Raw genomic sequence first — 27,304 nt, forward strand, 5'->3', positions numbered from 1 at the left:
TTCCTGACCAACCTTGACCTCTTTCCCTCACCTCCCCCACCCCTTCAGTCTCCTAGGGCCCGACTCTCCAGGTACCAACCTAGCACCTCAGCCACAACATCAGCGGGACCAGTGGTGCCAGTAGTCTCCGGATTCTGGAGTACACCAGGCAGCAGGGCAGCTAGTGTGGGAAGGAGCCAGAGCACGGACAGTCCCCCACCTGTCAAGCATAAAAACTTGCCCAGTGCCCAGCGGGAGAGGGGTAAGAAATCAGCCACCAAAGCCGCTCCCAGGGGTACAGTTGGGAGTGTGGAGACAGCTGCAACACCATCCAAGGTGGGGAAGGGGCACAGTATAACCGGCAAGTCTGGGAAGATCAGTACGGTGGACAAGACCGCCACCAGCCCCGCTGCCCAGGACAAGACCGCCACCAGCAGTCCCGCTGCCCAGGACCAGACTGCCACCAGCAGCCCCGCTGCCCAGGACAAGACCGCCAGCAGCCCCGCTGACTAGGACAAGACCGCCACCAGCAGCCCCACTGCCCAGGACAAGACCGCCACCAGCAGCCCCGCTGCCCAGGACAAGACCGCCACCAGCCGCCCCGCTGCCCAGGACAAGACTGCCAGCAGCCCCGCTGACTAGGACAAGACCGCCACCAGCAGCCCCGCAGCCCAGGACAAGACCGCCAGCAGCCCGGCTGACTAGGACAAGACCTCCACCAGCAGCCCCACTGCCCAGGACAAGACTGCCACCAGCAGCCCCGCTGCCCAGGACAAGACCGCCACCAGCAGCCCCGCTGCCCAGGACAAGACCGCCACCAGCAGCCCCTGAGCCCCTCTGCCCAGGACAAGACCACCAGCACCACCGCAGGACAGTGAGCGCCAATGATTACAACGCTACTGAGGCCACTACGGGCAGGATGAAGCACTCTGGGCACCAAGCCCCCTCCAGAACCAGTGGAGAAAGGCATCCACTACCTCTGTCCTTGGCAGGATGAAGCACTCTGGGCACCAAGCCCCCTCCAGAACCAGTGGAGAGTTACATTCACTACCTCTGTCCTTGGCAGGATGAAGCACTCTGGGCACTAAGCCCCCTCCAGAACCAGTGGAGACTGTTATCCACTTGAGAGACTGTGGCTTTGCACTCCCCAGGATTGAACAGTGGGCAACCCACCCACTGTAGAGACTTGAGAGACTGTGGCTTTCACTCCCCAGGATTGAACAGTGGGCAACCCACCCACTGTAGAGACTTGAGAGACTGTGGCTTTGCACTCCCCAGGATTGAACAGTGGGCAACCCACCCACTGTAGAGACTTGAGAGACTGTGGCTTTGTACTCCCCAGGATTGAACAGTGGGCATGGAGCCCCCTTGTGGATCTGGCGTCGTGCACTCATCCGGCTGAGGTGCCCCTCCATTCCCTTCCCCCTGAGGTGCCTGTTTTATTTCTATCTAATGTCCCAGCAGTGTTCTCTCTGTCTTGTTCGGGTATTGAGTGTGGGCCTCGCCCATGCCTTTTGGGCCCAGTGGTCCATGGACTATGATGGTGGAATCCCTTGGACTTGTGTTCTTGGTGTATATAATTGTTTATAGTGTAAATGTATACATATGTAAATATTTCTGATTAATATAATTGAATATATAACAATTATTCAACTCATTTCCTTTTGTCCTTGCATTCTTCCAGAGGGGGCTGGGGGGTGTAACTGTAATGTATCATGCTGTATTAGTGTGTGTGTTGTCATGGGTGAGGGTAGGGGTTGGGGTTTTGCGAGTTGCGTGTGTGTGTTACTGTTTTTTCCCTCCCCCCTCCCCTGTGTCGTAGGTGCAGTACTCACCATGGTCTTCGCCGCCGGCGTTCGTGCTCCTGGTAGAGGAGCAGGAAGATAAAGGCTGGGAGTATCTGAAGTTCCGGTTCCATGGCGTCTTGGTTCTTCGTGGGGTGTGTAGAGGTGAGCGTTTTCCCTTCCAAGTCCTGTTTCTAACGTGTTTTTGTTCACGGGGAATCCACCCCGGAAAAGGTGGCGGATTGGACTGTTGTAATTCTGTGGGCGGTACATTGTCCTCCGCCTGTCTGTTGGCGGTTACCGCCGCAGTGTTTGTTTGTACCGCCGTGGCGGTCGGAGTGTTAAAGTGGCTGACTATGTTGGCAGTTTCCACCACGGTCGTAATTAAAAAAAATTTACCACCCGCCTGTTGGCGGTTTTACCGTCGCTTTAACACCGACCGCAAGGGTTGTAATGACCACCTAAGTGTTGTTGGTGTGAGTGTGGACAAACGGTACTGCCAGTCACCCCAAAGTAATGTAGCTGTACTATCTGTAATCAAATGGTGCAGATTATGTTTCTGCAGGTGCAGGGATGATAAGGTTTGCCAACCGTTGATATGCACAGTCTAGCTGTGGATGGGAGACCTTTGACTTCTTAAATGCTTTGGCTAGGCCAGTGAATTTGACTTAACCTGACCTAAACTGACATGTGGTGTGAGTAACTTAAGAAATTTAATCCCATAAATAGTTTGGGCTTATGAAACATCTCAATGCTTAGACCATTTTGAGGTGTTCAGAAACATTGGGGAGTGATTCCCAGATTAGAGAGTCAGGATTGATGGTGGTGGAATCTTAATTTTCAAAGCTTTTAACTTTGCACACTCAGGAATATTTAATGATTTATGAGTAGTATGGGTCTCATGAGGAAAGATTCACGAGTATGCTGAGTCCTAATAAAATTGGGTCCTGACTACTCTGCAGTTACAAGCAGTAAGATATGTAAATTTTTTGTATTTTTAGAAATTCAAAAAAATGATTATTTGAATCAGTCATATTCCAAGTTCAAAATATGACAACTAGATGTACTATTTTCATGAGTGAAAAATGTTATAGAATAAGACTCATAGCTGCAACTGACGAGGGAAAAGGATACAAGGCAGCAACACTACTCAGCACAGTTGAGGAATGGACAGAGATAGGAAATAGTCAGACAGCATGAATAGCAGCACTGGCAGACCTTTTGTAGTAAGCCCTCTCTAAGCTATTGTTTGTTTGTTTGCGACGGGACTCCAGCCACCCTTCCCGCCGAGCAGATTATGATGTGCCTTCCCACCAAGGCAACTGTGGCAGTGTTACCTCCACACCTGAGTTGGGGGATTGAAAGGGAAATGAGGTAAAAACCTACCTTTTTCCCATTTCTACTTCCATTTTTGACTGGACACGACTGGACAAGACCTTCCATCCTTCCTGCCACTTGACTACGGAGGATACACAATCTCGCAGTCGCCGGACTTGAAGGTATGCATCCTTCATTACTTTTGTATGTTAGTGGTCATTGCCTATGAGCTCGGGACTACTGCAGTCATATACATGTTAAAAAAAAATACTTGTGACATGCTTATGTCTGGAACACATCAGGGGCAGAGATTGATGTGGACACGCTGGTATGTGACACAAATCAATCACATAAGACAATTGTTATTTTGGTGTAAGTATTCATTATCAAATGAATGCCTGCACCAAAATCACAATAACATCACACTTGTCAACTATGGCTATGTGTGCACATTGCAAGGGGACCTGTATTTGTAATGTTGTGCTTCCAGTTGTTCCTGTGAGTCCACACATCCTTGCATGTGTGAGTTGATTGCCCATTTGAGTTAGAGGGAGCTGGAGTGGGTGATGTGGGTGTGTCAGTATGTGTGTCACCTGCATGTGGCTCTGATGTCTGGTGTGCATGTTTGGCTGTGTGTTGTGTTGCAGTGTGCAACATTCAGGTGAGTGTTGTTGTGTGGTGGTCATTGTCATGATGTTTGTACTTGTGCTCTTCTGTGACTGTCTTTGTGTTGATGAGTGTGCAGTTGTGTTAGCTGTTGTGGTTGTGTTGTATTTGGCTGTAGTATCAATAGTGTTTGTATGTTGTGTCATGGATGTGTGGTAATGTGTGATTTCTGTGTGTACATGTGTTGTGGTGGACTGGCAATGGATAATAGTGTGTATGTAGTGTATTGAACAGTGTGTTGTGCAGGTGGACACACACGGCTAAGATAAAGTGTGTGTGTGTAACTTACCTCTATTCCATACCCACTGCCATGGTACATTGTGTATTGGCTTCTGCAATGGACTCCGTCCATCAGCAATCCGGTGCCAGTACACCGCCTGTAGAATTGTAACATCTTAATATGGTCAGCTATTAGGAAGAGCACTCTGTAACGGCAGTCGGTGGTTCAACTGAAATACATCTGAGGTTGGAACTCTGTCGACTTGACAGAGTATTCTGGCCCGCCGCTACTGCAGGACCGCAATAATACTTCCAAGATCTAAATCAGGCCCTAATTTTAGAAGGAACTCATCATCTTTTGTACAAGAATAGGTTTCTTTTGCCAAATAGAGACTCTCACTAGATGTTTACCAAAAGAAGAGGTGGCTAATGTCAATCGTCCATTATGTATTACGAGGATACCCTTGTGAGTGATAGTGCCCTTTACAAATACACATAGTATAATATAACATTACTTCCTGTTAAGGGCTATTTTGTTGTATGTCCACCTGAAGAAGAGCCTCATAGAACTGAGGGCATGACATATAAAAACACAAATAAATAAATAAATACACTTCTAAAATCAATAAACACGTTCTTGATTGGTATGGGGTGGGAACGCAGCCATGGACCCTACTTTTTCATTTCCCAGTCAGTGGGATCCATGCATCAGCTGAGAGTCCCAGGCTGTTTTCGGTGCTCCTTTGAGCTAAAATTTCATATATTGATTAGTGAATAAAACAACTGTTGCATTAACCAACACAGGTCAAGAGATACTGACATATTAGCAGATTGTCTCACTCTTACCGGCACTCTGGCCCTGCATTAGTAACCAGACATGTCCCATAGTGACAGTTGACACCATTCAGTAGACCTGGGTAGCAGCTGCTAACACAGAACAAACTCCAGTGATCGGATATGTTGTGGATGTAATTTGTATAACTTTTGGGAACTAATCCACGACATATTTCTGAAAAGTAGAAAAAAAAGTAGTCAAAATTGGAACTATGCCACAGCATTAACAGAGACACATACAACAATAAGTTGAATTTGTTTGTAAATGAGGAAATCCAGACCTTCATGCCTGGCTATTCTTCTTTCTAATGTATCAGTGCAGCCCTCACTGCACCTCAATCTGTGTTTTAGCTCTTAGGCTAATATTAGTCAACAAAGTTTGTTCACTGGTTTACTTAATTGCCTTAATGTGTTTTTCTCTCCTAGTTGGCTTATGACCACCCAATGCATTTGTCATCTTTTTCTTTACAAAAAGTAATTGCATCTAAGCTTTACCTTCACAAGAAGTATCTCAATACTCCTTGTTCTAGAACAGGGGTGTCCAACCTAGTCTACAGCAAGAGCTACTCATATTTAATGTAAACCATCCAGAGTTACTAATATTATTAGTGTTGTAATATTGACCAAGTCAGATAAGATTACAGTAGTGCCCACCGTATACAAGGTTACCAGCAGTCATCTTCTTATTGCAGCAGGCAGGGTTGCCAATAGTAATGTATTAATGTTTTTTTTCAAGTTGGAATCACCCCTACATGGCTAAAACATGACAGTCATAGCTACAAAGCCCTTAGCTCCAGGGTAATATTATTAGTAATATTGCTTGATTTATCGCTATAAAATCAGCTTTAAATATTGGAGAAGAGCAATTTAGGCTCCATCCTTTAAACGTCATAATTGCGCAAACATGTACCCGAATTTGACATTATACTTACTGTGTGCCTTAATCTTATTAATGTGTATAAAATACTTAAATGCATTAATGAAATGTAATCACTGCAGAAATGATAGATTTATACACAAATACACTAATGTTTGGATACATTTGCAATAATGAATTACATTTTTTATTCACGTTTATATTTATACTTCAGGTTACATTTGTATATGTCAACATGCATTATTTTAGTAATGTTTTGCATTTATTCTGAAAGCTACATATGTGTACTGTATTTATACCCATTTATTCAAAGTGCGTATTTAATGCTTAGTAAATTTAGCCTGAATACAGACCTCATTTTCAAAATGTATTTTGTTTTGACAACCTGTTCTTTCTAAGCAGGACTGTCCTCATGCTTTTCATCAGCTACAGAAAGGGGTATTGTATGTATTAGACTACTGACAGTGAGGCTTGAGAAGAGAAAACTTTGCAAGGAACGTGGAGACTTAACAAGCAGAAGAAGCCTTTGATTCATCATGTACCAGAAAAGTGAGGTGTTCAAGGCTGCAGTAATTCTCTCGGGTGAAAGCAATGGGAAACTTAGGCAATGTTGCAAATGCACATCACAAGTAATGAAATTATTGGTTCCTGGTGGTGTGGGAAAAGATATGAATGTTGCTAAATCTTCTGTTGTTTTAACTGGTGTTTTCACAGTTAGGGCTGTATTTATAGGCCCATAGCGCCACCGGAGCATCACTTTTAGTGACTCTCCAGTGGCTCTAAGCACAGTGCTGGATTTAAAAGGTGGTGTTAAGACACTTTTTGTGGCTTAACTCCACCTTGTAAATACGGCCCCTTCCCACACAGCACTGTGCGTGGAAGGGGCATGCAATGGGTGTTGCTGCACCCATTGCTTTTTGAAGCTGCCTCAGATTTATGAAATTTCGTAAACCTGAGGCAGCACCAAAGTCTAACGCCACCCCCAGGGGTGGCGTTAGCAAGGCACAACGTGGAGGAATACTATTATTTCTCCTCGTTTTTTGCTTTTTCTATGCATGCTGCATTCTGCAGCACACATAGAAAAAGCAAAATGCCAGAAATGATTGTTTATATGCGGGAAGGTGTCCCTTCCTGCACATAAATCATCATTTGAAAACGACTCTTTGGCACTTCTGTGTGTGCTGCATTGTACAGCACACACAGAAGTGCCAAAGTGCCATTAATGATTGTTTATGTGCAGGAAGGGACACCTTCCCGCACATAAACAATCACACCCCTCAACACAGACATCCTTTCACGATGGTGCAAGGATGCATGCGTTGGCACTGGCAGCTAAATTTAGTGCCAGCGCAGGGGGAAGCACAGGGGTGAGCCGTATTCCCTTAAATACGGCGCATCCCTGCATTTCTAAAGTGACTCAGCGCAGCACTGACAGTTTTGGCGAAGCATCACGCTTCGCCACTTTTCTTAAAATCTGGCCCTTAGTAGGTAGGACATATTTCCTTTAGACTTTGAGGCTTACAGGCCTCTCTATTTTCATTTATTCTTGCAAGCAATTTGCGATTTCCTATTTGGAGAATCGCAACTTGCGATTCTCTGAATGTGGTCGCAATTTTAAGGAATCACTATTTTAGCGATTCCTTAAAATTGCACAGCGAATGCCTTTCATACATCTTGAAAGGCATTGTTGCATTCGCAAACGGCCAAATTTTGTGATTCACTCCGTTTGCTAATGCAAAATTGCTTGAGACATCTGGCCCTTTATGCTTCCTAATTAGAAACCCTGATTTAGACAATTCCATGGTTGACTTATGTTTAGGAGAGAGAACAGAAGTTTCCTTATAGAACATCTGTTGTTATAATTTGTTTCTTTATTGTTGTGACTGTAACTATTCTGTACCTTACTTAATTGTGACTAAACCAAATTGAGATATTCAGCTTACCAGCTGTATGCTATACCTCTTGAACCTGCTCTTTGCATGCATATATACCGGAATGATCACTAACCTGATATAAACCCTCTTTAACTACAATTGGTGATTGCTGGACCTTCTAATGGAGTTACATTACTTCACATGATTGAAATGCAATATTGACATCTCGTCCCTTTCAATACTTCGTGTCAAAAAAGAAAGGTCCATATGACCAATGGGAAAAAATCTTTGATCACGTTACCAAGAGATTGCTGTCCACTCAGCTGCACACTCTCAATATATTTTGTAAATATATTTTTCTCCAACCATCTGCATATGAATTCAGAAAATGCACACGTTTATCTCACATATGTGGTTTTGAATTTTGGAATACAGATATTACTTCAACCAATCAAAGGCTTCTAGTTAAGTATGTTGGGCTTTGCCCAGGAGAGTTTCATCCAGGCAGCTGGAGAGCTACTATTAGCTCCTGAGTTACTCACTGGAGAAGCCTGTTCTAGAAGCACACTTTTTCAGGATGATTGTACCCTTCTCCACATATGCAGGAGGTCCAATTGTATTTGCCCTCTTTCATCTCCCCTCAAGACTGTAGATATTTAATTCCTAGTTCTTCACTACTGAGTTCCTTGAAACTGTCTTCATCTTCCAGGTGAAAAGATCTCAATAAACTCACTACAAAAGTCCAAATAAAGCGAAACCAATTGCTTCCACATTTGTATTACAATACATTTATGATAAGTGCTCTATTGTCTTCTTGATTATTCCACTTACTAGTCATCTTTCTAAGCTAAGTGCATGTTTCCCTGTCACTCTCCACCGTGTCACACTCTCAGGGGTTTAGGCCATTACTGCAGATAAACAATATATATATTTCATAGCTTCTCTTCCATCCACCCTCTTGGATATCTCAACAGCATTTGCAAAGAAATGGATATGATGAAGGAATGGCTTTTTGGCAACCCAATCCCTCCCTCCTCTGAGTGTGCTCTTCATTAACTGGAACCTTTCATCTTGTGTCAGTTTCCATCTTCTAATATAGTTTTTCATCCCCGAACCCAAGCTGAAACTGCTTAACTTGAAATATGGTAGAGTGCCGATGATTTCTCTGTAACCTATGTAGACAACAGTGGTTGTTTTCATTTGCTCTAGTTTCATTTTGACAGAAAGTAGGTTATTAATCTGGGCAGGGTGTACACTCACCAATTTAATAAACATGCCCAGGTTATGCTAAAACACAGTTCAATGAGACAATCTCAATCCCTGGTAGCTTTGGCAGAAAGACTAGGCAATTCCCCCACCAAAAATGCATCTTAAGTTCATTCAGTAGTAACAATTTTAAGGACATAAAAACAACAACAAAAATCTAAAGAATTAGAAAAACAGGGAATGATGTAAGGAGTGAAAAAAGAAACCAAAACAATCAAAATCATATAAGAGAATATATAGGTATGCAATTATTCAATTTTGGGGCAAATAAGATCTATAAAATGAAAACCAATAATGTTAAGTTGTCAATTTGTAGTTCGTCTGGGGACCTAGGAACAATTTCTGGTTTACTGCTATTGACCAGAGGTCAGATACATCAAGTGGGTTTCCCTCGTCAATACCATGGGACATAGTTTACTTTCTGGAAGTGAAAGTCCGCCAATAGGGCATGGTACAAGGGTGTAGCTGAACTTCTGCCTAAGCTGCTGGGTTTGGTGCCAAAAGCTCTGAGATGGACTAAGCTGCATTCTGTAGCCTTGCTTTGCAATGCGGTAGATTTGCTACCTTGCCACAGTCCAAGGTTTTACTGAGTCACCTTTTTGGTTGTCATTGTCCTCTAGTAGGGGTAGGGGGGATGCTGTAAATAGGCAGGGCTGTACAAACTTGGGTACATTTACCTCAGGAGCCCACTGAACCACTTTGCAGTGGCATGGCAAAATGCTCTGAGCGGGACAAATATGGGTTTCTTGCCCACCTCGGGTGCTCCTTACCTGGGAAAGCCTCAGCAGTTTGTCCCAGTGCTTCAGATGTGGAGAAAATGACTAAATCCCACTTTTATTCAACTCTTGGAAAAGTTTTTTGGGTCATTCCTAAAGCTCTCAGGGTATATTTCTAGTCACCTGGGCCCAACTTGATCAAACTTTCATCTAGCACAACAGAGCATTTCAACCTGCAGCACTGCACTACATGAAAAGGAGAAGGTAGGAATGCACCATATTTAACAATATATGCTTCATTCCTGTCCTCTCCTTGCAGTGGTGCTCTAAGTGCTGCCTTGCCCCAGCACAGACTTCTTGCACTGTAATGAAAGGGTTCCTGTGTTGTAGGCAGGGTTGTTTTTTGCAGGAAGGTACACCTTCCTGCACAAACGCAACCCTTTGAGACTTTTTCCTCTTTCTATGTGTGCTACAGAATGTGGCACACACAGAAAGAAGGAAATGAGGAGAAATAAACATATTTCACCTGGTAAGGCTCCCCTGGGAAGTAGTAGCATTTTGATGCATTCACAGGTCTATTACTCATGGTAAATCTGGGAAAGCACCATAATCCATGAGGTGTTGTGTGGAAACAACCATGCTACACCCCTGGAATGCCTGTCTGGCGCATGTAACACAAAGCAGTAACTTGCGCTGCCTCGCGTTACTCTAGATTTACCAATCACCGCAGGGCCATGGAAGGTGGTCTTGCATTGCTTGGTATATCTTACTTAAGTATCACATTGCTATTGTGTTACCTTGCATGACAACAGGACCACAACATCATGATAAATCTGACTCCTCCTTTCTCTCCACCCAGGCCAGGGCCCCTCCAGGGTGGGCCCTCTTGGAGTCAGCATTTTGTAACTCTGGAGCAGGTAACAGGAGGTCAGCGATGTGACCCTTAGAAACCTGTTTTAGTTTGAGGGTGCCATTGACAGTCACAAGTCGTTCAGTCCTTTTCATCTAGCAGGATTGTCTTTCTTCAAGTGTTATCTTCCCAGGTCATGAAAGGTTTCGATAAAGTGGTGGTGAGGTGTCAGTCGTACCATGTACACTAACCACTGACTGAAGGGCAGCACTTCCTATTTGGTTTACTGTAAAAGAATCCCAGAAGACGTAAATTCAAAATGGATGACTCCTTCTTCCTCCAAATGGGCTTTGGCGCTCCCTAATCATTCAATTATTTAGCTGTCTCGTATCTCTGTTGAGACCACAAACTGTGAAGCCTCTCCTGGGGTGAAAGCCAGTACATCTAGGAGGGTCCTGAGAGTGAAAGTGAGCAGACCTTATCAGCACTATTTGGCATCTCCAAGTCAAATAAGGTAGTATGTGAATGTTGTCCTTTTTTCTGCCACTGTTCTTGCTCCTCTCCCAGATGTCTAATTCCTTTGAAGTGGACAACTGTTGACAGTATCCCTGTCTTCCTAGACATAAAGGACAAAACGTTGTCCTCTAACAGCAGGATCTTCAACTCCAGATAAGAATGTTTATTGATCCTTTTGCGATGAGCTGAGTTACAAAAGTGGTATAAGGCAGTTTGTCACAGGCAGCACAAGGTATACTTGTATAAAGTTACTTTTCCAGTAAACAGTAAAACTCTGTTTCATTAAATTGGATTTTTGAAACTGAGAGGAATCATTTTTGTAGCATTTGTCCGAGTGGAATTATACTTATTTTTCAATTATATCTAGGTCTGATCATGGAAGATCTAGGCTAAACCTCAACAGTCAAAATAACTTTTGGGGATTCAGTAACTGTAAATTTACACTATTCATAATATGTAGTGTGGCTCTCTATATATTTTCCTAAGCATATACCATTGCTGTGCCTTCACACTGCATCCCAGCTAAAGTACAGCGTGTTCTGCCAGCTTTATATTTTTGGCATATATGTGGATGGGGGAAAATACCCACTGTTCGACATATGGGATTTACCTTCTAAGTCAGTAGTTCCCAGCCTTTTGACTTCTGTGGACCCCCAGTTTTTATTACTGGAAAGCGGGGACCCCCACTGAATCATTATTGGAATCCGAGGACCCCATGGAGCCATTACTTGTAGCCGGGGACCCAGGCCTATACATTGCCAATGATTTGAAACACAAAAAATACACAACAAATAAAGAAACAAGCATTCCAACAAACACATACACAAATGATAACACGTTTTATTTAATTTGCTAAGAGATAAAAAAAAAAAAGAATGTTTAACAAGAGTGATTGGGGCGTCTCTAAATTCAACTGAAGCCACACATTCCCCATACTATCTTCTGTTTGATGCATCTGCACCTCTCCCTTGAATCAATCTGGGGATACTAATTACATTTTTAGCTTCCAATCTCACATACACATTTACAATTAAAAATCTCAGTTGTACATTTAGCCACTTTATTTATGTACACTTTATTAAACTGTTAATATTATTTAATTTTCTAAGTAGTCACAGACCCCCTGAGGAGGCTTCACAGACCCCCTGGTCTCCCGGGATCAAAGGTTGGGAAAAACTGTTCTAAGCTACTGGTGCATCTGCAGAGTCATCTACCTCTGTTGCAGGAAAGTTAGCTATACCATAGGGTCTAAAACCAATTTTAACAGTACCATTTTTTAGGGCAGAGCACATTCACTGTGGCACCGGACATGTGGTGTCACTGTGCACAGAATCCTGAAACCATCAATAAAGTGTTCTGAAAAAGGTGGCAAATGCAGGGGATGACCTTAAAGAAAAGGAAACTTAGTCATTAGACATAAATATACACATGTATAACTTCTTAATCTTAATATGCTTCCATTACATAAACTACAGTGGCACAAAATGCTGTTTCTTGTGTCCTTGTTTATTGCACATGAGTTTCATCATTGTAATGATAATCCAACACCTCTCTGTACAGTTGTACTGTTGTCTATTGCGTACACAACAATTATTTCAAGAAAGGTAAGTGTTAGATGCATTCGGGGGGCACACAGTGTTGTGTAGCCATTTTAGTTATAGCTCCATGCACGTTAGTTTAATACACTAGGCCGCTGTGCACTTTGACCTAGATATATTTTATTCGGCTTCGCATTGTTATTTTTACAATAACCAGTTTTACAGTCTTGTTTTATTTTCATCTATCTAACTGTTTTGCTTAGCCCAGCACTGTTTTCTCAAACAAGACATTCTTGATCACTTTGTGCTTCAGTCAAGGCTACAGTTTGGTACATTGCTGGTGAATGTGGTAGAAGTTTAGTCTTCAACATTCATAGAAAATACACATCCTTACGTAGGGACATTTTCTAAGAACATCCGCTGTGATATTATAAAAACACTTCCTTCTCCCGTTACACGTTAAGAGGGAGATTCTAGTCAGGGAACCGCAACTGTATGCTGATTGCTGGATGCTTCGCTGCAGATGCTAACGCAGACTACAGGCCTTTGCTCAGGTATGAGGGTCGATGTCCTCCTGGGGAACCTGAAAGGCAGAATTAGAGCTTAACATGCTGTGCTCAGATTATGACTCAGATAGGAAATAGTCAATCGATTCTAGTGGCAATATGATAGCGTTATTCTCAAGCTTCACTCTCATCGTCACCATTTTCATATTGTCATGTTGTGTCGTCCTGGTTATTGCAGCTCACGCTTTGCTATCTAAAATGCAGTTGTTTTATTAAACCAGTCTTTAAAAATCATACTGCTTTTTATTGTCATTTATATATGAGACTGAATTGCGAATGAGAGAACAGGATGCGACCTGAGTGACCACGACTTCCCTGAGAAGTATGATATGTCATGCGCTCGGCTGCCCAATCATCTCTACCTTTTGGGAGAGATGAGGCACTGCTATTTAACAGGAGCAAAACCCAGATTTGGAGTGACCGGTGTCACCCACAGTGTGTCAGACTCAGTTTCTCACACCGTGGACGATGTTGCTGCTCAGAATCCAGTAGTCTCATTAGAATAATGAGACCCTACGCGACAACAGCATTTAAGGGCTATGGAGCATCAAGAGATGTCATTAAGGTTGTTTGCCACTGGTGTTCTGAAGTACAATCTACTATTGCTTTGTAAACTGGGCCAAGTACGACTCTTTTCACATTTGACTTGAGGGACACAAGGACAAGCTGTCACAAGCAGATTCTCAGGAAGATAGTGTGGGGGACATGAGATCAGAACTCAACATTAAAACAACAAATACAATTATATACTGTCCAGCCCATGCTTGTCTTTTTGTTTTAAAAGAAAGTTCTTTTAATCTCACAGCAAAGTTACATGAACAATTCATTCAGTCCATGATAAAGGGTGTAGTAGGTTATACAACTCCTAAGGTACTATACTACTCCTCCCACCATCTACATTGAGGGATTCTGTTACTCCTGCCCCTTCAGTTACAGTCTAGATAGGCATTAGGCTCAGGTGCAGATTACTCAAAAGTTCTCTTGGAATTTCTAGGCAACTCAGTTCAAAGTACTAAAGTTGGCTTTCAAGTTCACAGAGCCTCAGTGAGAATGTCAGTGTTGTTCACTCAAGTCAGGTTGGTTACTTGAATATGTTCGGCACCCATTCAATCTGCACAGCCAATGTGGGGGTGAACCCAGAGAGTGGTCTCTCAAATGGCTTGTTCACACAGTGGTGTATGCATTCAGAACAATTTGTGGGCTTGTCCGTCACAGTGATTGCTGTGCACACAGTGACCCCCATAACCTTGGATACAGGCCAGGTCTGGTAGCGGCACCTGTTCTCAGCAGCCACAACCTTCCAGGGTTGCTGCAGACCTGCACTTGTGCTTGCAGCATTGGTGGCCTCCAGATCTAATTCTATACAACAATGAGGCAGTTGCATCCACCTTCCAATTTCCTACTTCAGTAGCACCTTATTTCTTCAGTCGGTGTCAGCTGCCCCCATCACTTCAGCCCAAGGCAGGCTGCTGGGTCACTTCAAGATGACATGTGTAAGAAATTGGATGATCTGTTGAAGGGAGTGAGGCCCCACTTAAAAGTAAAATCACAAACCTTGTCAGGGTGAACCACAAATGTCAATAGTTAAACCTGCACTTAACCCTCTGGTAGCTTGGTAAAGCAGTCTGAGTTAACATAGAGACAACGTGTAAAGTATTTATGCAAATTCAAACAGTACAAAATTGAAGGAAAACAAAAAACAATCCCAAACAAATTTAGAAATTTAGAAATATAGAGGACATGTTATTAAATAAAATGATACCAAAACTACAAAAATACAATCAGTAGAACCAGAGTTATGTGTTTTCAAAGGTTAAGATAAAAATAACACCTAAAGGTGTGAAGAGACATGCCATCGGTGGGTGTCTGGCTGTGATGGACTGGGAACAGTCAAAAGTTCTGGCCGACTATGTTGAAGCATTCATTAATGAAAGAGCTCATGATGCTTATTGCTGTGGTGGAGATTCAGGCGCACTTGCTTTATCACTTTGCCCTTTCTGCTCCTCTTGCGCTTCTTCTTGTCCTTCTCGGGCACCTCAAGAGTGCTTTCTTGGGCCCTTCTTGGGAGCTGGTGCAGACTTGGCTGGTTCAACCATTATCAACAACCAGCACTTGCTATAGGAATAAGAGAAAAAAAGGGTACTGGACCAGGTCTAGCCCAATGGGAGTTGCACCATCTTTCTTTTGTGCAAGAGCTGCGCAGTGCTGCGATGTGAGACTCTGCAGCACTTTGCATTAGGTATGTTGAAGCTGATAATCAGGAGCTGCATGGGCCTCCGATGCAAGGCTCTGTTTTGTCTGTGTCAGATTTGCTGACCAGCTGATCAGGAGCTGTACAGTGATGCGATTCTCTGCATCTTTCATGCCACTCTATGTTAGATCCGGTGACGCCACCAGTCAGGAGCTTTTCAGTGATGTTATGAAATGCGAAACCCTGTGCCATTCTGTGCCATGGTCCAGTGGAGCTGCCATTGAGCTGGGAGAAGTACACTCTAAATCCAGCCAATGGTGCAGGACCTTTGGGACAGCACTTGGGGGACAAGACCCCCTCTAATACAGGCCAGCAATGGCAAACAGGCCAGGTTTAGTTGGGTCCGGTCAGCTTGAAAACAGAAAATGCCCCTGGAATATTATTGTGTCCCTGTAGCTCAAACAGGAGGTCAGACAGCTGACCCTTGAAGTCACATCTGGGGTCCTGGGTTAAAGGCAAGAATGACCAATCTTCCTTTTTCAGAAAGAAGGGCAGTCAGTCTTTCTGGATTTTCTCAGGTCCAGGAGTGTTCTGGTTTCAAATTCTGATGGTGCCACACACACACAGAGTTCCGCTACCATGCATGTATCACAGGCTCACTGTACATGCACATGCACTTGACATTTACACAGAATGTCAGTGCATGCCACTGTGGGTCACACAACAGTGGAACAATATGCAAGATGGTTCACTAGGTTATGCTATCACTAACAAAAAAATCTTGTCAAACTATAAATCACAAAATACTGAATGCCACCACCACTGATTCATGTGCTACACCCAGGACGGGGACAGTAGTCAGCTATGATGATGTGCTTGGTGAGCCGCTCCGGGTCAATGAAGAGGTCCTGGTTCTGGACCTCACATTGTCAGGAACAGGCCTAGACCTCTGCAACTGCTATCGATTAGTGTGATGCCAAGGCCAAAATAGAAAGTCAAAATACCAGATACACATGTAGTTGTTCACTGAGGGCAGGGGTACATGTTCAAGTAGAATACCAGCTTGTTATGTAGCTTTCACTCAGGTCAAGGGTACATATTAATGCATGGGAAATTCACATCCCAACAGTGCACAGAACCTAATCATGCAAACTCCATGCAGATGGAACATCAATCAGAATTATCGTGCATGATATCTCCTTACTGGCAGCATACTTCTTTGAAAACAACAACATTATTTTAAAGAGTGTTCAACCACATCCCAAGCACCGATATCCTAATGAATCACCATACTTCTCTTTTTGCTTCTTATATTTTTTAAATCAACTAAATGTGCGCTTTCTATTCCTCCACGGCACCACCTTTACCTATAGGGTGTCAACATTTACATTATGTATTTGTTGCACACACCCCACCAAGCGATTCCCTTGTCTGTGTATTGCGACATGGCTGCAGCTTGTCATTGCAATTAGCTACATAGGTATGAGAGTAGTGCATTCTTTACCAACTAAAGAGATCATTTGCCTAAACCTATTTTTAGAGCAACATGACGAAAGAAAAGGTTGACTGTCTTCAACTCACTCTGCTGGATTTTAATGACCGTCTACTGAGCGTTGTTGGTTGCCATATTTTGATGTCTGTACAAAAGCACAACAAAGTTATTGTAAGAGGACAACCTGCACTTTATAGCACATGTAAAGAAATTAACAATTAAACTCCCTTCAATTCCTCAAATCGATTACATCAGGGCCTACAGCCTAATACATCTCTAGATCTGCTCATGTCCATGCTTACTCTTTCTTTATAGTTTAGGCACTATTACTGACAGGGGTGGCTCTTCTGCTAGGGCAGAGGAACGTCGCACCCCCGCCAGCAGCGGCAGTGCAACTGCTAAACCTTTAATAGAAAACGATAATAAATCGAGTTTATTATCATTTTCTGGTAAAGGGGAGGGGCCACGAGGCTGACGAGCAGCGAGAGGGAGTGCTCAGCACTGCCCCTCACTGCACATGAATGTTTGGCCAGCTCTCTCAGGTTGGCCAAACACACATGCGCAGTAGGGTCTCCCAGCCCAGCAAGAAAGTTGCTGGGCTAGAGAGCGCCTGCGAGGACCCCAGTCTGCCTGGGAGCGTCCTAGCTGGGCACTCCCAGCCAATCCTGATGCTGCTCTGAACAGCGTCAGGATTGGCCACAGGGAAGGCTGGGAGCCTGTGCCTGCCTGCAGAAACTGAGGAGAGGAACAGCATGGCGGCAAGGGAAGGTAAATGTTTTTTAAAAAAAAATTATTAATGTTTATTCCCGCTCCACCTGCCCCTTCTGCACCCCATGAGCCCCTACTGATCTCTGACGTTAGGAAACCTCCACCATAACAGCCATTTTAAATTGCCAATTATAAGTGGTTTTCTAATGGACAGATACACAAAAATGTGATTGGTGGATGTCAAGATCAATTTGTAATATTTCAGCAAGTCGCAAATCGCGCAAAGCTAATTCCATATTCATATTTTGAAGCTAGACATGTCTAACATCAAAATATTGGAGTTTGCACCATTTTTAGATGTGTGAACCTACCTTGCGTCAATGAGATGCAAGGTAGGCGTTCCTATCTAAAAAATGGTGCTAACCCCATAGCCGCATATTTATCCCCCCCATGCTAAAATGGCGCATGGATGGGAGGAGGGGCTAAATAATGGTGGAAAGCTTGATTGCACCATTATTTAACACCTGGTCAGACCAGACATTAGGGGACCTGTGGACCTATTTCCATGGTTGAATATCATGGAATGGATTGACAGGTGCCCTCCTCAAGCCCCAATAACATCCATTCCCACTCCAGAGGGACACCAGAGGATCTGGAACCACATCCCAGATAAGTAGGGTAAGTAAAGGTAAGTCTTTTTATTTTTTTAATTGAAGTGCCATAGTGCCATCGGGGGCTCAACTTGGGGCCCCCGCATGGCACAGGGTGAAATGCCCATGGCCAGGGGACCCTTCTCCCCTGGGCTAGCCATTGGGGTGATGGGCATGACACCTATCTCTTTTAAAAGGTGGTTTTGCATCAGAAAATGACTCTAGGCTGGTTAGAGGCATTATTTTGCCTCTAACCAGCCTAGCGTCATTTTTTGGTGCAAAACCCCCTTCTCCCATACCGCCACCCCCACCCGGCTAACATCATTTTTTTTACTCTAGCCCACCCTTAGGACTGGCTTGCGCCATTCCATAAATATTGCACCCAGATGGGGCTCACGAATGGCGCAAGCCGGTGCTAAACATTTTGATGCAAAACTGTGTAAGTGCAGTTTTGCAGCAAAAAGTATAATTATGCCCCTTGGTTTCACAGGGTGGAAAAAAGCTTTGATCCCAGAGATGGTGCTAAAATTGTCTTAAGTAGCTTTATTGCATGTAAGAATACATAGATTTTACAAGGACAACTTTCTGAAGGATTCTAAGAGCCTGGTAATAGAGTTGACAGCTGAAATGTATAAACCCTTTCAGAATGGGTAAAGTTTGCATAATGAAGACAATTGTTTTCCCTAAATTGTCTTACCTTTTCGCACCATTCTTATAGCTTTACCACAAGACGTCCTCCATTTAGTCTGTGGGCCTGACAGCTGATTGTTAATTGACTTATGTCCCTGAGTCTAGTAGTGCACCTCCTGCCCCTTTAAGGTTTTCATATGACAAAGAGATATTTTTGGAGCAAAGGATGTTGGAGGCTTGTTGTTGGTGTAGGTTACTGCTGAATTAAATACCAAAGCAAGGGTTTGTGATATGGCTGGAAGAATTCTTGACATCATGTTACAATATCATAGAATGCGGTCTATGTTGAAGACAACATGGGGAAAATCTATAGACTCCTGAAAATGTCAAAACTAACCCTATATATCACTAATGCTGCCACTCTGACCAACATTGCTTCTTCACTGTATGGGATTATTCAAGTAGCAATAAACTATTGATATCCCAATGGGCCATGGACCCATGAAGCTGTATTTGTGTATATACCTGAATTATCCTTAAGTACATGCCCAGGAATATTGCGAGAGAAGGATTACTTTTCGAGAGGAGTTCGGCAGGATCATGGGGATGTGTATAAGATGTCTGGATGCAGAAGTAGTGTTCATTTTCAGTCTTCACATAGTATTGAAATACATGCCTGTTAGAAACGATGTGAAAGTAGGTCCGGTACGCAGCATGCCTAAAGTTTGTATTCCTAGGTGGATGAGAGTTTATAGGCAAACTGTAAGCACCAAGTATTGTTCAAGAATTATGGACTTTTGCAGCCTAGGTACAAAAGAGCCAAATTGTTCAAACAATTGATTAGGAGAGGTGTACATAAACAATCCTGGAAATGATATTTGTGGACCTGCTGCAACTTGTTTGTCTATGTCCATAGGGAAAGGAGAATCTCCAATTTCATTTGGTTACTCGCTTGAAAATTATTTTAAGACCAGCTTCAAACATTTTGCCCAAGGTATTTTCAGATTTTCATAATCAATCAAATCATGATTGTGCCTGCATTCTGTCAAACCCGTCCGAGTGGAAGGAAAATTTGAATGACACAACAACAGACCGATGGGTGAAGCATGCTGGCAGAAAAATCCTATAACTAAGACTAAGTGGGTCATTATGACCTCAGCGGTCTTTTTGCAAGACCGCCGTGCTGAAGACCGCCAGTGGTGGCGGTCTTCCGTGCCGCGTATTATGACTGCTGGCAGGCCACCGTCCTTTTTCGCACGGAAAGCCGCCAGCAGCCATACTGGCAGATGGCTGGAAAGTGGAGGTTGCTCAACCTCCACCGCCACGTCAACAGAACACCGCCCACTGAATCACGTCCCATGATTCAGTGTGGCGGTGTTCTGGTGACGGTGTTCTGGTGGCGGAGCTGCCCCATGGATCCCGTCCCCTCCCGGAGGATCAACGGACAAGGTAAGTTTATCATCCGTTAGGGAAGGGGGTGGGGGGGTGTTGTGTGTTGTGTGTTGTGTGCGTGCTGGGTGGTGTGCGTGTGAGAGTGTAGAGGGGGTGAGTGAGTGAGTGTATACGTGCAGGGGGGTGCTGTGTGTATGGGAAATGTGTGCGGGTCGGATGGTGTGCATGTCTGTTTGTATGTGTGCGGGTATGTATTGTCGGGGTGTTTGTGTGCGTGTAGGGGTGTGTATATGTGCATGTTCGGGGTCGGGGTGGGGAGGGGGGTTGTGCCACCTATGGGGGGTGGCAGGGGGGTGGGGGTGTGGGGGGAGGATTTGTGGGGGATTGGAGAGGTGGGGGAGACCCCTATCAGTGCCAGGGAAGGAATTCCCTGGCACTGATAGTGCCTACCACCATGGATCTCATGGCGGTTCCCAACCACCCGAGATCCATGGCGGTATGCAGGGTCCTGATACCGTTGGCGGTCTAGTGGCGACCGCCGGGCTGGAGACCGCAATCTCCAACCCAGCGGTCTTCACCGCCATGGCGGTCGGAATGGTGAAGTGGCGGATGATCGCGGCGGTTCATAATTCCATTTTTTTCCGCCGGCCTGTTTGCGGTCTTACCGCAGCCTTACCACCGACCGCCAGGGTCGTAATGACCCCCTAAGTATTTTATATACATATATATATTTTTTCTTTTTCACTGAAAAAAACACAGGTTACTTGGACTCTATAGTTAGGCTCACATTTTAAACATACAAAACCATAGAAATTCACCTGTTATAGTTAGACTTATCTACAGTAACCCTAACTCGTGCCCTAAGACAACTATAACTCCGGTCCCCACCATGCACAGTTTCTTCATCAAAAATTATACTGCAAATACTACATTGTTAATATCAATGATGTTATCAAAGATGTCATGAGTGCCGTAATTTGTGGGGTAATTATCAGTGCATGGCGAGGGCACAAGTTATAGTTACCTCAGGGCACGAGTTATAGTTACTTTATATAACTCTATCTATTGCAGGTAAATTTCTATGGGTTTGTACGTTTAAAATGTGAGACTAACTATAACATCCCTGTAACCTTTTTTTTTTTCAGTGAATTTATATGATTATTTAAATTCTATTTCCTTACTATAACATCCCTGCAACCTTTGTTTTTTGAGTGAATTTCTATGTTTTTTGTGGGTCTGACAGCAGGTGCATGGGTATGAATGTGTATTTTGTATTTTCCCTAGGGTTCGCAACTCCATCGAAATGTTAGACGGGGTGCATGCAGGGGGACGCAATGGAGTAGCTACTCCACGATCATGAAAAAAATGAGTTTTGAACCATATCAAACTCATAAGTGATCCCTCAGACACTCATTGGTGAACCTCACGGGGTCGGAGTATCTCTTTCTGAACCACTTTTATTATTTACAGCCCCTATTTCCATCCCCTGGGGCCGTGCACCGGTTGATAATGAATGAATGAAAGTTTATTTTATTAGTTAATTAAAACCATAACAAATATTCCTTCAACATAAAAGTTAACAGAACAATATTGGTGCAATAAGACATGTATGCCACAATAAAAGTTATGAGATAAAAATAGTATAATACATTCTACAGATTTGGTTTGCTCCTACTTACTTCCGATTGTTGGTACAAGACTTAGGGCCTGATTCTAACTTTGGAGGACGGTGTTAAACCGTCCCAAAAGTGGCGGATATACCACCTACCGTATTACGAGTTCCATAGGATATAATGGACTCGTAATACGGTAGGTGGTATATCCGCCACTTTTGGGACGGTTTAACACCGTCCTCCAAAGTTAGAATCAGGCCCTTAGTTACCACGCTGGATGTGTACCCTGCGATGTTACTTAAGAACCTTCCATTCTTTTATGTGTTATTACTGGATTGAAGGATTTTGTTACCATTTTCACCCTCCCTATCATTGGGTTGTTTCGGGTGAGGAAATTTTGAAGGAAAAAAATTCCAAAAATTGAACCAGCCTAATATTCAACATGGTATATCGTGGATTGGATGCTTTGGTTAGTGCTTGTCTACAGGATCTGATCCCTAAGCCATTTAGTTCTTTTTTTCAATAAACGTCTTCTTTCAAAAGCCAAATCTGGGCAAATGCAGACCACATGCACCAAGTTTTCTTCTGCCAGATGACATAGAGGGCACTTGTGGGTGCCTACTCGTGGCCCCTTCTTCCATTTTGGAATGAGGTCTAACGTTGGAACTTCACCCAGCCTGAGCCTTAGAAAGCGTTGCTTGATTTTTTGTGAGTAGGGGGCAGCATAAGTGGTGATTCTTTAAAAGTTTTATATGAGTTAAGAATCAACCAAACATGCAACCTTTTAGCCAGAATCTCCTTATCTTCTAGCCAGCTGTGTAATTTACTTTATTTATTCACTGTTTTGTTAAAGGCCGGGGTGGGAAGCGACTGGTCCCATACCTCACCTAAGTTCAAAAGACGTTTACCCTTTTCCAGATACCTTATGTAATTGTTATTCCCTCTTTCTAAGATAATTTCCTGCCAGACTAGATTAGCTTATGACCCTTTTGAAGCGCAGCTCAGTTTGTAACAGCATTTGATATATGCCGCAGGACGGGCTAGCGACTTCTTGATCAACACAAATTCCAGTCTGACCTGGGCTGGGGAGGCATGCCCTGGTAATCGAAAAACACTCTTATAAGTCTTTATCAAAAGCTTATCCAGCAGAGCTACCACCATCCCCCTCATCATTTCGGTCCCATAGGTAAGGGTTGGCAATAATTTTGCTCTCATTATGGCTGTCAATGGGTTCAGAGCACGACCACAGATTGAGTTTGAAAGCTTGCCAAAGGCGTGAGCAAGTGCCTGAGCCTTATTTTTTATTGCTTCTTTTTATAGCGCATAATTACATCTGGCATCGACCACGACTCCTAGGTATCAGTATGAGCTTACTTCCTCTAGGGTCTTTCAGCTCAAGTACCATTTACGCTGGCTAGTGGGTCTGCGATTTAGAGTGATCAGTTTAGATTTATTATGGTTGATTTCTAATTCATTTGTTCTTGCATACTCCTCTAATTTGTTTAGCAGTTTTTGCATGCCTATTCTGGTGTTACTAATTAGTAATAGGTCATCTGCGTATAACATATTAGATAGATGTTGGCCGCTCAGGGAGGGAGAATGGGATGATTGATCGTTTAACTTGGCAGAAAGATCTGCTATGTACAAATTAAAGAGTGTTGGGGCCAATAAACAGCCTTGTTTAACACCAACTGTTGTTTTAACTGACCTAGATAGGTGAGAGCCTCACCCCGTTTATCCTTCACCCATGTATCAGGGTAGATCATTTTGATGGCATTTAAAATTGTGGGTGGTAACCCCCAAAGTTGTAGTTTGACCCACAGTTTGGAGTGGGGGACAAAATCAAAAGCAGCTTTAAAGTCAACAAAGCACAAATAGCTAGGAGTCCCAGTTGCTTTTGCTCTGTTTTTGATCAGTCCCAGTGCCATAAGGTTTGTTAGCGTTCCTTGGTGCTTGGTGAAGCCAATTTGATTTCAGGACAAAATGTTTTTATCTGCAATCCAGGACTCTAAGGGCCAGACGTAGCAAAACAAAATTTGCGACTTGAAAATTGCGAGTCATGCCGACTCGCAAATTGCAACTCGCAAAATAGTATGCAGAAAGGTGTCTCAGACACCTTCTGCGACTCGCTATGGGGTCGCAAAGACCCACCTCATGAATATTAATGAGGTGGGTCGAAAATTGTGACCCCATAGCGAGTCCCTGCACTCACAGGGATGGTGGCCTGCTGGAGACAGCAGACCTCCATGTCTGTGACTGCTTTTTTTAATAAAGCAGTTTTTTTTTTAATTGCAGCCCGTTTTCCTTAAAGGAAAACGACTTGCAATTCAAAAAAATAATGAAACCATTTGGTTTCATTTTTTCAGAGTAGGCAATGGTCCATTGGACCCCTGCCTGCTCTGAAAAATTATTTCAGCGACATTCACAAAGGGGAAGGGGCTCCATGGGGACCCATTCCCATTTGCGAATGCGTCACCACCCACTTCAAGTGAGTGGTAACTGCGAGTTGGTTTGCGACCGCGAAAGCAACTCAGCATGGCGATGCGGTCGTAAATAGGAAGGGAACACCCCTTCCTATTTGCGAATCGGATTCACATTTTGCGAGTCGGTACCGACTCGCAAAATGTGAATCTGCATCGCGATGGCTGTTTTGCATGTCGCAAACTGCGTTTTTCACTGTTTGCGACATGCAAACCGGTTGCTACATCTAGCCCTGTGTGTTTTAGCACACAAGATGAGAAATACTTGAGGTCAACGTCTAAGAGAGCAATTAATCTGTAATTGCTTGGGGAAGCCGCATTCCCACCCTTATATATGAGCCTCTCCATGTTGCAGGACAATACCTGTTGTGAGCACATGATTGAACATTGCAGCAAGGAAATTGGCCCATCTTTCCGTTTCCTGTTTAAATAATGCTTGCGGTAAACAGTTTGGGCCGGGTGCACAGTCAATTTGCGACTTCCCGAAGATTTATTAATTCTGATGCCGTGAACTTCAAAACTTCCAAAGCGTCGGGTTCCCAGTTATTAATGCACCCCTGGGTCCATGGTCCTTCTTCTGTGGGCAACTCTTTTAGATGGGACTTTAAGTGGCATAGCGATGCTTCCTCTGTTATGTTTGCATTATTAGCTGCCTTTGGATCCTTGTCCATTGTATTAATGATTTTCCAAAAACCTTTGCAGTCAGATGTTTTGGAGGCAAAGTGTAGTTTGACCTAAAGCGTCTCCTGCTGGTGTTTTTTAAATGTCCATAGTTCCCTTTTAAACAGTTTCCTTTGCTCTCGCAAAGCGGCCAGTAATGATCCATTGTCTGGGAATTTAGTAGTTTACCTACAGCTGCTTTACTTTTGCGGACTTGTTGCGGTAAGTGTGAACATTGGCGACAATTCAATTGTGCTCCCTTTCTTGAGTTTCCTGAAGAGTCTTTATTTATAAGATCAGTGGCAAAGTTCTCCCAGACCGTTGCCAATTTTGCCCCGCTCGTGGCCATTGATTCTAGCTTTTGTAGAGCCTCTTCTGCTTGGCTTTCAATAGTGTCGGAAGACCATTTGAGTTGCTTTAAATTTTAAGTGCCAATCACCCCGTCCAGGGCTACTGCTTCCTCTGGCTTATATGGTGATGAGCAGATCCCAATTGCCTGCAGCTTGTGATCACTTTCCGTGTGGTCCATAATGCTGAAGTCACTCACTAACGTGTACAGAGCAGGAGACACCAATGTGTAGTCTAGGAGGGAGACCGTTTTCCTGGAGGATCTTGTCCATGCCTGAGGGATGTCGGGCGACTTATGCCTATTTAGCACCAAGAGGCCTACCGATTCACAGGTGCGTATAAAACTCTCCCCTAACTTGTCCTTCCCGGTTTTATTGGGATGGTTTGGCTGGGCACCCTTGCCACTGTTTGGATATGATCCTCAGCGGGGTTGTGGAATAGGTAGAGATTGAAATCACACAAAATTAGCCAGTATGCCGATTGTACTGTGGTTTTTATCTTTATCAGTTGGTTTGGTAACTTATTTGCTTCTATTGTTTTATTTTTTGGATTAATATATATATTGACTAAGATCAGTGGTTCCTGTATATTCTTTCCCCATCTGTCAAGCCTGACCTGTTGAAAGGGTAGATCTTCTAGGCTACTTGTTGGTTTTTGTGGCTGGACTGAGATATTCTGTGAATCCAACTACTGATATTGATTCTATTGCCCTGGATTCCTGTAGGAGTATAATATCAAATAAACTAAAATATTTTGTTGCTGCAGGGTCCTCCACCTTTGCCCGCAGGTCCCCCATGTTCCACAAACAGATGTTTTATACGCCTTGTGAGGGTTGTTCCTTAACTATTCAGCTGTTACCCATTGGTCCTGGGGGTGATGCTGTTGATGCCCATTCACTTTCAGGATGCAGTCGGTGACCTAAAAACACTCTTTTCCTCCTATCTTCTTTCCATATTTGAACTCTCAACTGGGTCTTGGATGGTCTCTTCTCGCTAGACATTTCTTCAGTGACTCTGCTGTGATGGATGGCAGCGTGTGGTCCTTGCAAAACAGACCATGTGCCTTTAGGTTTTTCCAGGTGTTGTGAGCCTAGTAGCGGGGTTGGATATCGCTTGCCTTTGTAGATGACCACCTCAATACCCCAGGCTTCCAATAGGACCTTCCTGTCCATAATGTGTTTGGAGATGTCCGGTGCTGAAAAGATAGTGAGTGTTGGGTCTGTATGTTGGTTGCCTCTTGCTTGAATACATTTTATTGCAGCAATGTCATCCGAGGCTACATGCTGTAGGTACGGAAGTGCTTTTTTGAGTCTTAAAATAGTAGAGCATTTAAGAACATCTGTGGGGGACCTTGAGGTGAATTCCAGAATCCAAAGTAGCTGCTGGATAGGTTTGTAAGTGTGCATACCTGTTTGAAAGGACTGATTTTGCTCTGCGTGCCTGTTTTGTTCCTTGTAGCCACTTCACACTGTCTAGTACCAAGTTTGTTCCTCTTGCTGCTTAAATTAACCTGTGATAGTTGGCTAAGCTGGCCAGGCATAGTGGATTTTAGCTTCATACTTTGCTGACCCCTTAGGGGGCTTGTTCTTATGTCCGTACATTTGCCAACTGATGAGGGTAGCCTCAAAGGAGACCTTGTTGACTGAGCGGTACCTGCTAAATCTGGGAGGGTTTTTATGTCTACTGTTATGTTGGTACTTGTACTTGCGTGGACAGCGATGTCTCTGTTATACTTTCCACTTGATGCGTGTGGTACTTGCTTGGTTCGTTTGGGATGATTTTGGTGGCTTTTATAATAGTTAGTTGGTGGGATTGTGCGGACTTTCTTCCTTTTCTTGCCCGCTTTTGTTCTCTTTTTGATAGAACCTGGGTTATGGGGTTCTCAGGGTTCCTGGACTTGTTGGTGGCTTGTAACGGAAAATGATTTTCTAAGGATTTCATACTGAGGCTTATTGAAGTGTGACTTTGAGCCACAATTATTTTCTCACTTAAAGTTGACAAAGCAGGGATTGTGGGTGGTGGAACATCTCCTCTTGTTTCTGCGCAAGTGGTACAGATGTTAGCATTGTAGCAAGAGGGTTGATATCAGTGTGTTCATGTCAAGGAGACCAGATCCTCGGGGCTTGCGCATGTTCCCAA

At 43.7% G+C, this 27,304-nt stretch overlaps 1 protein-coding gene across 2 annotated transcripts in view; it reads right to left on the reverse strand.

Annotated features, from left to right (window-relative positions):
• Positions 1 to 27,304, reverse strand: part of LOC138259801 (mucin-3A-like) — a 397,229-nt gene that overhangs the window by 154,063 nt on the left and 215,862 nt on the right. For both annotated transcript variants that reach the window (XM_069207692.1, XM_069207693.1), the window contains one exon: positions 4,812 to 4,974. In XM_069207692.1, the coding sequence (XP_069063793.1) occupies positions 4,812 to 4,974 (163 nt within the window). The remainder of the gene's footprint in view (positions 1 to 4,811; positions 4,975 to 27,304) is intronic.

The sequence above is a fragment of the Pleurodeles waltl genome, chromosome 9 (assembly GCF_031143425.1).
Source record: "Pleurodeles waltl isolate 20211129_DDA chromosome 9, aPleWal1.hap1.20221129, whole genome shotgun sequence".
NCBI classification, from domain to species: Eukaryota; Metazoa; Chordata; class Amphibia; order Caudata; family Salamandridae; genus Pleurodeles; species Pleurodeles waltl.